Source organism: Macaca fascicularis, chromosome 7, assembly GCF_037993035.2.
Source record: "Macaca fascicularis isolate 582-1 chromosome 7, T2T-MFA8v1.1".
Taxonomy (NCBI): domain Eukaryota; kingdom Metazoa; phylum Chordata; class Mammalia; order Primates; family Cercopithecidae; genus Macaca; species Macaca fascicularis.
The window spans coordinates 142184051-142199099 of NC_088381.1; the positions used below are offsets into that span (position 1 = coordinate 142184051).

At 53.2% G+C, this 15049-nt stretch overlaps 1 protein-coding gene and 1 long non-coding RNA gene across 3 annotated transcripts in view; one reads left to right on the forward strand and one right to left on the reverse strand.

The window, feature by feature from the left end:
- Positions 1–15049, forward strand: part of VSX2 (visual system homeobox 2) — a 23371-nt gene continuing 8322 nt past the window's right edge. For both annotated transcript variants that reach the window (XM_045396736.2, XM_005561753.4), the window contains exons 1-3: positions 1–484; positions 1752–1836; positions 5682–5805. In XM_045396736.2, the coding sequence (XP_045252671.1) occupies positions 115–484; positions 1752–1836; positions 5682–5805 (579 nt within the window). In that variant the 5' untranslated portion in view covers positions 1–114. The remainder of the gene's footprint in view (positions 485–1751; positions 1837–5681; positions 5806–15049) is intronic.
- Positions 3713–15049, reverse strand: part of LOC141407309 (uncharacterized) — a 14522-nt gene continuing 3185 nt past the window's right edge. Inside the window, exon 2 of the long non-coding RNA XR_012415967.1 lies at positions 3713–8267. This is a non-coding gene — a long non-coding RNA (uncharacterized lncRNA). The remainder of the gene's footprint in view (positions 8268–15049) is intronic.

Consider the following 15049-nt stretch of genomic DNA (forward strand, 5'->3'; position numbering starts at 1 on the left):
GAGCATTAGACACCGGAAGGGGCACCTGGGACCAACTTCGCGAAGCGGGGAGCTCGGCGGGGGGGTGGGGGGAGCTAAAGACCTGCGGCCTCAGCCCCTCCAAAGAACCGGGAGATGACGGGGAAAGCAGGGGAAGCGCTGAGTAAGCCGAAGTCCGAGACAGTGGCCAAGAGTACCTCGGGGGGCGCCCCGGCCAGGTGCACTGGGTTCGGCATCCAGGAGATCCTGGGCTTGAACAAGGAGCCCCCGAGCTCCCACCCGCGGGCTGCGCTCGACGGCCTGGCCCCCGGGCACTTGCTGGCGGCGCGCTCAGTGCTCAGCCCAGCGGGGGTGGGCGGCATGGGGCTTCTGGGGCCCGGGGGACTCCCCGGCTTCTACGCGCAGCCCACCTTCCTGGAAGTGCTGTCCGACCCGCAGAGCGTCCACTTGCAGCCATTGGGCAGAGCATCGGGGCCGCTGGACACCAGCCAGACGGCCAGCTCGGGTAGGTGAGGAGAGGTTGCGCTGCTGCCTGACTGGGGGGGCGACGGCCAGGAGCCCCGCGCCTTAGGCTCTCGTTTGCTGGACGAGGCCTCCCGGCGGAAAAGTTCCTGCCAGGCCGGGGTCGCCACCCGGCGCCTTGGGCCGACGCACCTGGTGCCGGGTCCCGGGAGGATGCTTCGGTGTCCGCAGGGTTTCCGCCCCAAGCGTTTCGGGCGGCCGCGCAGTTCTCCGGTCCCCGCGTCGGGCCGGGCTCGGCCACGAGACTCTGTTGAGGCTCCACTGAAAACGGGGTTTAGGGATCCGGAGCCCGTGGTGCAGGGTCCCTGGCCGGGTCGGAGGGTCCCAGGTCCGCGGCTCCACTGCGGGCCCAGCCTCGTGGAGGAGCCTCACTCCCCGAGCCCAGTGCTGTTCCGGCTTTGGCCCCATCCCTGGTGTCCAAAGTTGTCTGTTTCCTTCTCGTTCCCCATTCCCAAACCCCGCGTTGGTCAATTGGGGTTTATTTTTCACCCCCACGAGCTGAGACAACCCGGCCATCACGGTAGCCAAAGCGGCCGCCATCCGCTCCCACGTAAGCGCCTCTATATACCGGAGCCCAGAGACGTGCGGGCTCGGGGACCCTGGGTGACCTCCCCGCCTTCTCCCGGCGCTGCTTTCCGGGCGGTGCGTCGCGGCCTGCTCGACCCTCCGATTCTTGTTTGAGCTTGGCAATTCCCCCGATTTTTCGTTGCGTTTTATTTTGTTTTACTTGAAAAGGCAACGAAAACCGGCGCTTCGCAGGCTCTAGGGCCTTGAGTGGGGAGTCATTGTGCCGCCCTGCGAAAAGGACGGTGCCCGGCAGCCCCCATTCTTCTCCGAGCCCAGCTCCCCACGCCTCGGCTCCGCTCCTCGCTCCTCGGGACCAACTTTCTGGCCCGGGGCACTGGGGCTGGCCGCGTAGGGCAGGGCGCAGCAGGGTCGCGAGCGCTGCCGGGGGTCTCTGCGGCCCCCTAAGGCTACCTCGCTCTCTGTTGTCCCGGTCCCAAGTGTGCTGGGGCCTTTGCCTCTCTTACAACGAAATCTGTTCAAAACCTCCGGATTCGGGCCCCGGCGCGGGAGAGGCCAGCCTGAGCTCAGGCATGGGACGGCCACCGGGGCGCCCGATGGCTTCCTGGGGAGACAGAGCAGGTCCCCGCCGCTCGCGGAGGCGGCCCGGGGTGGGGCCCTCGCGGGTTTCGGGCAACGCCGAGCGCGTCCCCCACTCTGCCGCATGTCACTCGCCCGCTTTTCAGATTCTGAAGATGTTTCCTCCAGCGATCGAAAAATGTCCAAATCTGCTTTAAACCAGACCAAGAAACGGAAGAAGCGGCGACACAGGTGAGGCCCCCGCGGCGCTTTCTGTTACCTCTCCTGCCCGCGCACCCCGCTGCAGTCCACCGTTCCGGGCTCGGGTCTCTCGGACCCTATTTTTGCTGACCCCGGATCTGAGGTCTGAGGCCGTGCCAGGGCGCAGACCACGCGTTGTTTGACGGAATCTGCCCGGGGCCTTGGCGTACGAGCCGTGTGTGCACGATGAGTGGCCGCCGGGAAAGCGGCTCGGTTCCGGCTTTCTCCTCCTTGTGCAGGAGAAAGGAAAGGCTCCAACACAGGCCAAACTGAGCCACAGAGGGGGTGGCGGTCCCCCGATCCCCACACCAGTATATTCCGAGAGCCACACAGACCCCGCGGCGGGCAGATTAGCTCCCACCTCCCGCCAGAGCCGGTGCTTTGCCCTCAGCCTCACCCGCCGCCCCCATTTCTATCCCGGCGTCCCTGTCCTCTCTGCCAACTCCCTAAGCTTTCAGCTCCCACCGTTCTCCAAAGCTGGAGCGATCTCTGCACTGACAGGACATTTTCTTTTGACTTCTGCTCGTTCGTGATTCCCACCGAGTCGCTTCCCTTTCTTGAGCCTCAGTTTCCTCGTCTGTAAAATGGAGTGGGAGGCGATGTAGACTGGACGGTCCCACCAGCCGTAGCTGGAGTAGGGTAGACTGCATCGGGGTACAGACTAGAAAGGGTTTTTTTGTTTTTGTTTTTGTTTTGTCTTTAAATGGAAATTACTTGCACAAAGTTAAAACTCAATAGATGCCGACAGGTATATCTTGAAAAGTAACCTACCCTTCTCCCCACCCCCGCCCTCATTCCTTTCCGCACCAGTCTCACTGCTACCAGTTCCTTGGGTATTATTTGTAAGGTGGTTTTCAAGGAAATGAAGGAGGGAGAACCAAAAATCTGCCTGCCTTTCTGCGGGTGCCGCTCGCAGGTGCTACCCCGGCGGCGCTCACCTCGGAGCTGTTTTCCCGCACCCCACTCCGTCCCCATCAGGTGGGGCTACCGCAGGCTCTGCGCTCTTTTCGAGACATTTCTCCACTAGGGCGTTCTCGGGCACTCCCCCGACCCACATCCTTTTCTCCCACCCCAATTTGTTCTCAGCCTCTTTGCACCCTCTCTCTCTGCGCTTTCCTATGCTTCGTTCTTCCTTGGCCGTGGGAAACTCACTGTTGACCCCCCAACTCCCGACTCGCCACCTTTTAAAACGGCCTATCCTGACCCCTCAGGCCCCAATAGGTTTTGGCTTGAATGCAGGTGAACTTGGTTCTCCGGACCTCGGTTTATTCTTTTTTTCCGGCAGCTGTTTGCTTTTGTTTAGTATTGTTTTATTTTAAAAGGAAAAAGAAAATCTTTTTTGGTCTTGATCTTTTGTCTTTTTTTTGTTTGTTTGTTTACATTCAATTCATTCAACGAATATTCATTAGAACACTTTTTATGCACCTATCTTACACTGGTCCCAGGGTGGGTAATCCTGTCATCTTCCCCAAGCAGGGGACAGGGATCTTGCAGGGAGGGCAGATCAGAGACCCGCAAAACTGCTCTTGTGCTGGTGCCAGGAGGCGTGGGAGGGGTTCCCATAGCATGGAGAGCCCTGGAAAAGGCAGCCCCAAACCCTGGGTACAGGAATGGGATTTCCGCATCAGGACATCTCACAGTGTGGCACTTAGAGCTGGGTGACCCGTAGCGCAAAGTCCATGTTTAAGGTCTCTGACCATCTGTTTTCACCTGTCACTCTCTTCGCCAGGAACACCTTTGGGGGCTTTGGTGGGTTTTCTTGGGGGCAGAACAGCAACTCAGCAACACCAGGGTATTAACTGCCTAGGGTTTCTATATCTGGCGCATGAAGGGAGAAGGTTATTGGAGAGAGGAGAATGGCTACTGATTTCAAGTCCTTTTTTTAATTAGGAAAAAATACATTTTACTCGAGCTTCTGTCATTTGGGGATTTAGGGTAAGAGACCCTGGAATCTGGTGATGAGAGATGGTCTCGTTTTTATCTCCCAGAAACAAACCAGACTTAAAAGCGTTTTTTTTTGGGGGGGGGGTGGGGACAAAGTAGCCACAGTGACAGTCTCTCGGATTTTGCTCTTTCACTCTACTGGGAAAGCTCAGCTCCTCTTCAGACTGGACACAACAGGAGCCTGAAGGGTCTGGGGTTCTGCATAAACCAGGAACACAGGCTGGGTCACATTATGGGGGAAGTGTGTCAGCTCTGAGGCATGAATTCGGGAAAGTTTGGGAGATTTGAGTTTTTGTTTTGTTTTTGAAGAGAGACTCTCCCAAGTAGAGACTGGGACTTGAATGGTTCTACATGACCTATAATCGGCTCTCCTCTTTGACTGCCTTTGTGCCTCAGTTTCCCTGGTTTTGGAAAGGACTTGCATTTTTTGATGGTTTATTTTGGCGCTCTGTCCATGAGACCTTCAGCAGATGGCAGAAGCGAAAAAGCAGCAGATCTTGAAAATTCTCAAGAATTAACTATGTGTGTGCATAAGCATTTCACATCACCGCCTCCCACCCCCAGAGAATAGGAGAAACAAACGATTTAGAATCAAACCAGCCATTTTCTGTAAAGAGCACAATCTTTCTTCCCTGAATTTTCCCCCGAGATATTAAAGTGGACACCAGCACAAGGAGTGTGTGAAGTTCAAATTTGAACTTTTGGGTTGTGTTAGATGAGGGCGACGGCACAGCAGTGAGGGATTCTACACCCCTGTGCTGGCGCCAGGGTCTGACCCCAGGGAGCCAGGCAAGGGCTGGACCATTTCTACCAGTTCAGTTTGTGGACGCTGGACTATATTGCCTGTTGGCTTGTTAATGAGGTTTCAGGATAAAGATCACCCAAAACCTGGTGAAATTAAGGTCTGAAAAGAGAAGAGCTTGTGTCCAGAAGTAGGTGTTTAGTGGTTTATTCAAGAAAGGGGACCTATGAATCCCCTAATGTTGGAGGCAAAATTTTACGGGTTGGGGCATATTTATTTGCCCATTTTCCTAGGATGAGAGAATGTAGCTTTTACCAGATTCTTAAAGCAGTTTATAACACAAAATAGATCAATATGAACTGCTCTGTGGGGGGGGGCAACTGTGCCTGTGGGTGCTCAGGGTGGCCCGAATGGAACCCCCTCCAGGTGAGTGGCTGAGTTTGGAAGTATGGGATGATTGGAAGGTGGTCCTTCCCTTCCCAGCACAGAACAGGACGGGAAAAGGCTCTGGGCAGTGCTGGGAAGCTAGCAGGTCTGGGTAGTGTCGAGGAAGGGCAGGGGAGGAGGAAGGGGCGCTGGGGTGAGTTGAGGGAGTAGGAGATTCAGTTCTCAGCTGTATAAACACTGAGGTTGAGGCTGCATTTGACCTTCTGGTGAATCTTCTAACTTTGAAAGGCATTTAAAAATTCATCTCTAGTGACTGTGAGAGGGGCCCGGGAAGCTGGTCTGTATGGAGCTGGGCTATTTAGTAATCTGGTAAGCCCTCTTCTCTGTGCTTGGGAGGAAGAGGGGCTTTCTGCTTTTCTAGGATGTCCTTCTTAACAGCCTTTCCCCCAGAGTACCTCCAGAAAGATTCCCAGTGTGAAATGTCATTGAGGGCTGGAATAACGTCCACCCCCCAAACACAGGAAACGTAGTGTGAGCCCTCAGCCTTGAATAAGACGAGTCCAGAGGGTTAAACTATGAGAGAGAGAGAGAGAGAGAGAGAGAGAGAGAGAGAGAGAGAGAGAGAATTTGTGTCCTATTGTGCTGAGCCAGCCTGGGGGGTTTGGAGTCTGCCCAAGAAGCACAGAGGAAGGTGGTTCCGTCCTCTCTGAGACAGGTTCTTTTAGTTTCTGGTGTCCTGAGAGTTCGGTTTTGCTCCCCTCAGGACAATCTTTACCTCCTACCAGCTAGAGGAGCTGGAGAAGGCATTCAACGAGGCCCACTACCCAGACGTCTATGCCCGGGAGATGCTGGCCATGAAAACGGAGCTACCAGAAGACAGGATACAGGTAACAGCCCTGAGTCCCTCTCCCCTCCACTCTCCCCTCTCTCGGTGACATCTACCACTACAGGGTTCCAGATGCCCATGACCCCGCCTCCCAGTCCCACTGTGGGCATGTGCTTGCCTGTGATCATGTTCTCAGCCTATTTAAGCTGACCACCTGCCACGTGAGATGGGTGCTGTCGGGGGATGAGAGGCACCCAGTTGTGGCCTGGCTGTTGTTCCAGACTATAGGCTTCCCAGGGAGTATGTCAGACAGACCCTGCAGGGGTGTGGGGATGAGAGATGGAGTACTGGAGGGGCCCCCGGTCCTGGACAGGGTCTCTGTTGAGGCGGAGGTCCCCTTGGTACAGCTAAATGTCTGTTCCAAGGCCAGAGGGGGCTCCAGGCCTCTGGGTGGCTGTGAAGAGGAAAGTGGCTTCTAGTCCTGACCCAAGTCTGTTTCCCTCCTCTCTGCTCCCCTCCCCATGATGAGAGTGTTACCCCTTCTCTTCCTGCTCCCCACCACTGCTTCCACCTAAGGCTCTTTCCTCCCACTCACAGCCCAGCAACTGCTGCCCTGACCTGCTGCTCCTTTTCTTCTCCCCAGACTGGCCCAGGATGTGAGCTGGGGCAGGGCCCTGCAGGTGGCTCACTAAGCCCTCCTCCTCTCCTGGGCAGTTTTGTGGCGTAACCAGCCACTGGTCTGGGCATGTGGTAGGCATGGGGCATCCACTTAGCAGCAGCAGGACCTTGGCAAGTCCAGAGTCCCCTACCTGGGCAGGAGTAGGGCTGTGGAATCATTTCTCTGGGAGAGGATGGAGTCTGGGCAGGGCCTGTATGAGGCAGAAGGAGTGGGGCAGGAGGAACATTTCCAGAAGATTTGGGGTTGTCTTAGCTGATGCTCAACCTTCAGTGAAAGCTGCTCCCATCGCCTGAGTGGTCCAGAGCTAGTTCGCTGTGGAGGCTGGGGTATGTGGGCCAGGGGCTGGTCCTGACTTCCCGGAACTGCTCTGCTCTGCGTCTCCTCCCATCTAGGTCCCTTGTGTCTCCAGGTGTGATATGTGCCTGGGAGGCGGGGGTAGCTGAGTAAGGTGTGTGAGTTGCTCTGTACTCTCTCACTGGAGGACCAGAGAATGTGAAATGAGGCTGTGAGGCCTTCCTCTCCCCTGGAAATCTATTTGGAATTTCAGCCGATGGTTTTAGACATTGACACTAACAATAAGCTCAATTATTCATAAGCAGATTATGTTTGGTGCATTATCCATGGTGGCCTGGACCCATTACCCTCCACCCAATTGGGTTCTAGTGAGGTAAGCTGGGCATTGACATTGAATTGTGTGTGTGCACGTGCGTGCGCGTGTGTGTAACTCAAGCCTTACCCTTCATGGCAGTAACCCCTGCCTGGCCTTCATTAGCATAAAGTTGGCCATTCCAGGTGGCTGCGGCAGGAAGGAGCAATGACAAATCCCCGCTGTTGGCAGGCCCCACATTTGCAGTATTGAACAGAATGAAGGAATAGCTTGTCTCTTGCAGTGGGTTGCCCTAAAATCTGCTTGGTAGATTAGGCAGGGGAGGGCGGATGAGGTGTTTGAAACCTGCTGAGCTCAGGATTTGGGGGCAGGCTCTCCCTCAGCTGTAACTGCATTGCTACAAATGCCCCAACAGGCACATTTAACTTCACAGGGCTTTGTTAAGTTGCTTGGGGGTTGCCTATACGGTGGTATCTGAGGGCAGCAGAACCAGCACGAAGGAGCTTGGGGTGTGGAATGAGGAGAGTTCATCGCCCTGGGACTGTGAGGACCGGCTCTGCAATACGTGGATATCGGAGAAATGAGGGAAGAGTCTCAGAGCCTTTGAGCACCACAGGCCTGAATGCTACCCCCAGAAGCTGTCTGTGAGTTGTCAAGTCGTCTTGCCCCAGCTCAGTAAAGTGGCCTGGGAAAGATCTTGGTGTGCATCAACAGCAGTCACAGTGATCGTTTCCAGAGGAGTTTCCATGTGCCAGGTGTTCTCCTGAATTCACGACGTGCACAGGACAGGCAGGGCGGTACAGTGGTTAGGGTCACTGACTCTGGGGCCAGACTGCCTGGGCTCCTGGCCGGGCTTCACCTCCCAGAGCCCCTCAGTCTTCATCTGTACAATGGGGGTGACAGTGGCACCTGCCTCTTGTGCGGAGGCAATAAGCCATATGTGTGCAGTGTTCAGCGCAGTGCCTGGCACGTGCCCCTGGCTCACTCGGTGTCAGATTTCATCTTATTAAATCCTGGTGACAATCAGGAGCTGAAGACCATGAATTTCCTCTGAGAACTGAGGCAACTGAGTCACAGCCACTTGCCCAGGCCCCATAGCTAGTAAGTGGGAGACACAAGACTCAAACCTAGCTCTGAATCGAAAGCCCACAGAGGCACTGCCCGACTCTTCTGTTTGAAGTCTTTGCTTTGACTTGAAGCTCAGGGAGCAGAGGTGATTTGAAGTCAGGCAGGGGACCTGTATCACAGTAAAGATAATCAATGTTTATTGAGTACCAGGCACTGTTCTTAAAAAAAAAAAAAAAAAAAAAAAAAGTCCCCAAACTTACTTGTATAACAAAATTATTTTTGTTTTGTTTTGTTTTGTTTTTTGAGATGGAGTCTCGCTCTGTCACCCGGGTTGGAGTGCAGTAGCCGGATCTCAGCTCACTGCAAGCTCCGCCTCCCGGGTTTATGCCATTCTCCTGCCTCAGCCTCCCGAGTAGCTGGGACTACAGGTGCCCGCCACCTCCTCCGGCTAGATTTTTTTGTATTTTTTAGTAGAGACGGGGTTTCACCATGTTAGCCAGGATGGTCTCGATCTCCTGACTGCGTGATCCACCCGTCTCGGCCTCCCAAAGTGCTGGGATTACAGGCTTGAGCCACCGCGCCCGGCCAACAAAATTATTTTTGAATGGGCAAATTCTGTACATGAGTTCAAGAGGGTGAAAAGCAAGTCCTCCCCCTCCCTCTACTAGCAGCCCACCCGTGTCTTTCATTTCCTCACAGAGCTAGTTCATGTATATTCAGCAGAGTCCTCAGAACACCTATGAGCTAGGGGCTATTATTCCCATTTGACAGATGGGGAACCTGAGGCACAGACAGAGGCCAGAGTTGAGTCCCTTTAGACTCCAAAACGCTTGCTTCTCTACCTTGCCTTCCCTCCCCATCATTTCCCCTCCACGTGTTGGCGGCCACTCCTAAGCCAGCCCCCTCCCAGCCCAGCTTTGGGTCAGAAGACTCTGCAGATGAGCTGAGCCAGAAAGGGGAAGTTATTAATGGCTCCAAGTCTGGAGTTAGGAATTCTCGGCCACGCAGTGGCTCAGGCTAGCACTTTGGGAAGCCAAGTTGGGAGGATTTCTTGAGCCCAGCAGTTTGAGACCAGGCTAAGCCAAAAAAAAACGAGACCCTGTCTTGGAAGAAAAGAAAAAGAAATTCCTGGCCAGGTGCAGGGGCTCATGTCTGTAATCCCAGCCTTTTGGGAGGCTGAGGTGGAAGAATTCCTTGAATCCAGGAGTTTGAGCCCAGCCTGGACAACATAGTGAAATCCCCATCTCTACAAAAAAATTTTAAAAAGTAGCCAAGCGTGGTGATGTACGCCTGTGGTCCCAGCTACTCAAGAGGCTGAGATGGGAGGACCACTTGAGCCCAAGAGGTAGACGCTACAGTGAGCCGTGATCGCACCACGGCACTCTAGCCTGGGTGACAGAGTGAGACTCCGTCTCAAAAACAAACAAACAAACAAACAAAAGCAGAAAGAAATTATCAAGGTGGAGTGGAAAGGTTATTGAACTGGAGATCAGGAACCCGGATTTTAGCTCCAACTCTGACATCTGGTGTGGCAGAGGCTAGGCCACTTCCCATCTGTGAGCCTCAGTTTCCCCGTCTGTAGAAGAAAGAGGTGAGATCCCTTCCAGGGAGGTGCCTCCTGAGGATTCCCCCGCCACAAGCCCCTGGGCTGCCATTGGTGGAATGGAAGTGCAGGGCAGGTGAAGTTTAACAGGCCCAGATGGACCGCTGGGGCGTACACCCCTGCCAGGCCAACCCAGGAAACCCCTGCATGTCTGAGGTCTGATGAGAACCTGTGGTGTGGACATGGAAAGACAGACACACCTACTTCCAGTCTTTGTTTCACCGCCAGCAAGCCAAACTCTGAGTCTGAAATTACTCATTTGTAAGATAATAATATTTTTCCATAATGCTAACTTAGTAAAAATCGTGTTATTGCTGGCATTTATTAAGTACTCACCATTGTCCCAGATATTAAGTGCTTTCCATGCCTCATTTCTTCTCTTTTTCTCTGTCTCTCTTTTTTTTTATACAGAGTCTCACTGTGTCACCCAGTCTGGAGTGCAGTGGTGTGATCTTGGCTCACTGAAACCTCCGTCTCCCAGGCTCAAGCAATTTTCCTGCCTCAGTCTCTTGAATAGCTGGGATTACAGGTGCCCGCCACAACGTCTGGCTAATTTTTGTAGTTTTAGAGAGAAGGATTTTTGCCATGTTGGCCAGGCTGGTCTCGAACTCCTGACCTCAAATGATCCATCCACCTCAGCCTCCCAAAGCTCTGGGATTACAGGTGTAAACCACCGTGCCCGGGCTGCCTCATTTCATTTAATCCTTAACAGACAAATTAGTTAGATGTCATTCCTACACCCTTTTCTAGATGAAGAAACTGAGGGGCCGAGAGGTAAAGTAAGACTGGGATTCAAACCCAGTACTCAGCTACTATGACATGAGATCCTGTGAGATAGACATGCATGCCTGTCTATACAAACTGTACTAATGCAAAGAATGGTGATGACAAACCAGTCCCAGCAGAAACGCATGGCGATTTCCTCTGCCTTTGTGTTTGGAGGGTAAACATGTCCTCACTCCACATCTCTCTGGGCTGGAGGTGGAGGATATGGTGCAGTGTTGGGGAAAGAAAAGCTTCTATGTCTCCACGTCAGACTCAGGCACATGGTATTCTACGTGTCTTAAATAAATAAATAAAAAGCTGGTGCCTGTGATCCCAGCACTTTGGGAAGCTAAGGTGGGAGGATCACTTGAGGCCAGGAGTTCCAGACCAGCCTGGGCAACATGGCGAAACCTTGTCTCCACAAAAAATACAAAAATTAGGAGGTGTGGTGACACATGCTGGTCCCAGCTACTTGGGAGGCTGAGGTAGGAGGATTGCTTGAGTCCAGGAGGTCAAGGCTACAGTGAGCTGTGATCGTGCTACTGCACCTTGGCCTGGGTGACAGAGCAAAATCCTGTTTCCAAAAAAATTTTGTCTTTTAATGCTAGGATATGGCATTCTGAAAGTCCCTGCCAGCTATCAGCCCTGGGAAAGCGCAGGTGGGTTTCCAGACTGACTTAATTTCCTCTGTGGGGTCACTTGTTACTAGAATTATAAGGGCAGGCTACATATATATTCACATGTTTACTCTATTTTTTTTCCCTAAGATGTGCTTGTTATAAAATGCAAACGTTATGGAGCTATGAATGTTCGAAGTGAGCAGAGACTACATGTCACCCCTCTTAGAAGTCTCGTTTATGTTGAAGGCTGAGGTTTAGATTCTCTGCCCAGCACTGTGTGACTTTGCCTCTTTTAAAGTGGCCCCTGCCTAAGGTATCAGGGGGTCATATTCCAGAAGAAGATGGGTGCCTGAGTAGGGAAGGGTTTGCATGGATCTCATCTCAGGATGGTTATTAGAATCACCAGGGCAGATTTTTTTTTTTTTTTCTCGGCTCATTGCAACCTCCGCCTTCTGGGTTCAAGCAATTCTCCTGCCCCAGTCTCCTAAGTAGCGGGGACTACAGGTGCACCCCACCACGCCTGGCTAATTTTTGTGTTTTTAGTAGAGACAGGGTTTCACCGTGTTGGCCAAGATGATCTCAATCTCTTGACCTCATGATCCGCCCTCCTCGGCCTCCCAAAGTGCTGAGATTACAGGCATGAGCCACCAAGCCGGGCTTCAGGACAGATTTTTAAAACGCCCAGGGGCTCCCCCTGTGAACACCCAGCAATTCCGATTTAATTGGTTTAAAATCAAACATCTTCGGCAGGGTGGGGTGGCTCATGCCCGTAATCCCAGCACTTTGGGAGGCCGAGGCAAGTGGATCACTTGAGGCCAGGAGTTCAAGACCAGCCCGACCAACATGATGAAACCCCCATCTCTATTAAAAACACAAAATTAGGCCGGGTATGGTGGCTCACGCCTGTAATCCCAGCACTTTGAGAGGCTGAGGTGGGCAGATCACCTGAGGTCAGGAGTTCAAGACCAGCCTGGCCAATATGGTGAAACCCCATCTCTACTAAAAATACAAAAATTAGCCGGGCATGATGGCGGATGCCTGTAATCCCAGCTACTCAGGAGGCTGAGGCGGGAGAATAGCTTGAACCCGAGAGGCGGAGGTTGTAGTGAGCTGAGATCATGCCATTGCACTCCAGCCTGGGTAACGAAACTCTGTCTCAAAAAAAAAAAATCATACATCTTCATGTTGCCATATGTATGCTTTTAAATCTCTCTAGGTGATTCTGTGTGCAGTGAATGTAAACACACTGGATTGGAGGCTCGGGAGAGGGGTGTTTCTGTTCTGAGTGGGTTAATATGAGTGGAAGAAAGTGGCGTTATGGGTGGCAGGGAGTTGGGGTGAGGAAGGAAATGGCCTGTTAGTGCTCAGGCAGGAGGCTGTCTGGAAATGTGGTCGGAGCTGCCCCCTAGTGGGCAACAGAGGCTGCAGCAAGACTCCGCTTTTCTGAGCCTTAGGCTGGGCTGCACAGAGCGTAAGGCTGCACAGAGCGCGCTGAAACAAACCGTGGCTGAAGTGCTGAGTGGGTGCAGAGTGTGAAGCCCTTAAGTTACGCCAGCGATGATCCCAAATTCATCAGCTTCCAGCCAGAGGGGAAGAAAGAGACTGGGTGAATGTGATGGACGCTCACCCACAGCATGGCCGACAAAGCCGGGCCTGATGGCATGTGACAAGATTGCAGGGCAGGGCCTGGGGTAGCGAGGAGACCAGAATGTGCAAAGGGTATCTGTCATGCACAATATCTCCTTTAGGAGGTATTTAGGAGGGCGATCCTGGAAGGACTGCAGAGGGTCTCCTGGGAGAGGATTGAGGGACAGAACCCTGGGCATGTTATCTGGTGGCGATGCCAGGGCGGGAGCTTGCAGGACAGCAGCTATGTGATGATGTAGAGACAAGAGGAGGCGTGAGGCGTGGCCTCGGCTGTTCCTGCTGATTGCACACGTAGAGAAAGAGCTGACAGGGTTGCCTGGCCTGCTAGCTGTGCCTTTGCATCCACTGGGCAAGAAGTCCTTCCCTGGGCCCAGTCCACCCTTGGAGGCACAGGCACGTTCTGCGCCGGCTGTGGAGGCACCCGCCAGACAGCTGTGGACAGCCACAGATTTCCACACAAACTGGGCTTTCTTTTTATTTTTCTTTTTTCTTTTTTTTTTGAGATGGAGTCTCCCTCTGTCGCCCAAGCTGGAGTGCAGTGGCATGATCTCGGCTCACAACAACCTCTGCCTCCCGGGTTCAAGTGATTCTCCTTCCTCAGCCTCCCGAGTAGCTGGGACTACAGGCACACGCCACCATGCTCAGCTAATTTTTGTACTTTTAGTAGAGACAGGGTTCCACCATGTTGGCCAGGGTGGTCTTGATCGCTTGACCTTGTGATCCGCCCGCCTCGGCCTCCAAAAGTGCTAGGATTACAGGCGTTAGCCACTGCGCCTGGTCATCCTGAGCTTTCTGATTGCTGCTGGAGTATCGCTGCTGATAACTCTGAGGAGAAATGTATCAACAAACCTAGGCTTGGCCAGGCGTGGTGACTCACACCTGTAATCCCATCACTTTGGGAGGCCCAGAAGGGCAGATCACCTTGAGGTCAGGAGTTCGAGACCAACCTGGTCAACATGGTGAAAACCCTGTCTCTACTAAAAAGACAAAAATAAGCTGGGCGTGGTGGCGGGCGCCTGTAATCCCAGCTACTTAGCAGGCTGAGGCAGGAGAATTGCTTGAACCTGGGAGGCAGAGGTTGCAGTGAGCCGGGATCGCACCACTGTATCCCAGCCTGGGTGGCAGAGCAAGACTCCATCTCAAAAAAAAAGGAAAAAAGAAACCCAGGGTCATTCCCAAACTGAAAGGTCCTCCCAACTCACTTTGTCCTGGGACTCCAAATCTGGTGGCCCTGGGTGTCACTTTGGGCCCCTTTTCAGGCCCCTGGCACCCTGACTGAAGTATAAGGCAGGGCTCTGGTCCTCGCTGGCACCTTGACACACGGTCTCCTGAAGAGTTTGGGACCAGACTCCCGTGTGAGAGGAGCAGTCCCTTCTAGAAAGTGAGCGGTCAGGAAAGTGAGTAAGAGAGGGATCAAAGGAATATTTTGGGTTTGTCAGAACCAACAGTCCACGTAGAAAAAGGAGCGTAAATGCTGAGAGGAAATATCAAAGGTGGGAGATAAAATGACATGGTTTCATGTGAATGGTATCCTAGAACATTTGCTAGAAAGCAAAGCTTGTTGCACATCTGTCCACAGAATTCATCAAGCATTAGGCCAGTGTGTTTCAGCTCTTACTATGTGGCAGGCATTTCCCACATACAGTTTAATTTTCACCAGAAACCTGCAGAGAGGTGGTGTCACAGGACAGGTGACACCTTAATGGGAAGCTCAGAAAGGTTAAGAAATGCACTCGACCGGGCACGGCGGCTCACGCCTGTAATCCCAGCACTTTGAGAGGCCGAGGCTGACTGATCGCCTGAGGTCAGGAGCTCAAAACCAGCCTGGCCAACATGGTGAAACCCCGTCTCTACTAAAACTACAAAGTTAGCTGGGCATGGTGGCAGACACCTGTAGTCCCAGCTACTTGGGAGGCTGAGGCAGGAGAATCACTTGAACCTGGGAGGTGGGTGGAAGTTGTGGTGAGCTGAGATCGCGCCATTGCACTCCAGCCTGGGCAACAAGAGCAAAACTCCGTCAAAAAAAAAAAAAAAAAAAGAAAGGGAGGGAGGGAGGGAGGGAGGAAGGAAGAAAGGAAGGAAGGAAGGAAGGAAGGAAGGAAGGAAGGAAGGAAGGAAGGAAGGAAGGAAGGAAGGAAGGAAGGAAGGAAGGAAAAGAAGAAATGCACTCATAGCCACAAAGGCACCTAGAGGCAGAGCAGAAATCCCCAGCCTAGGGCTTCGAGCTGCTGCGCCACAGTTCACTCCCGGTGAGTATGGGCGCTGTGTGGGTGTTCCCCTGTACTGGAGCCTTAAGGGCTTGGGATATATTAGAAA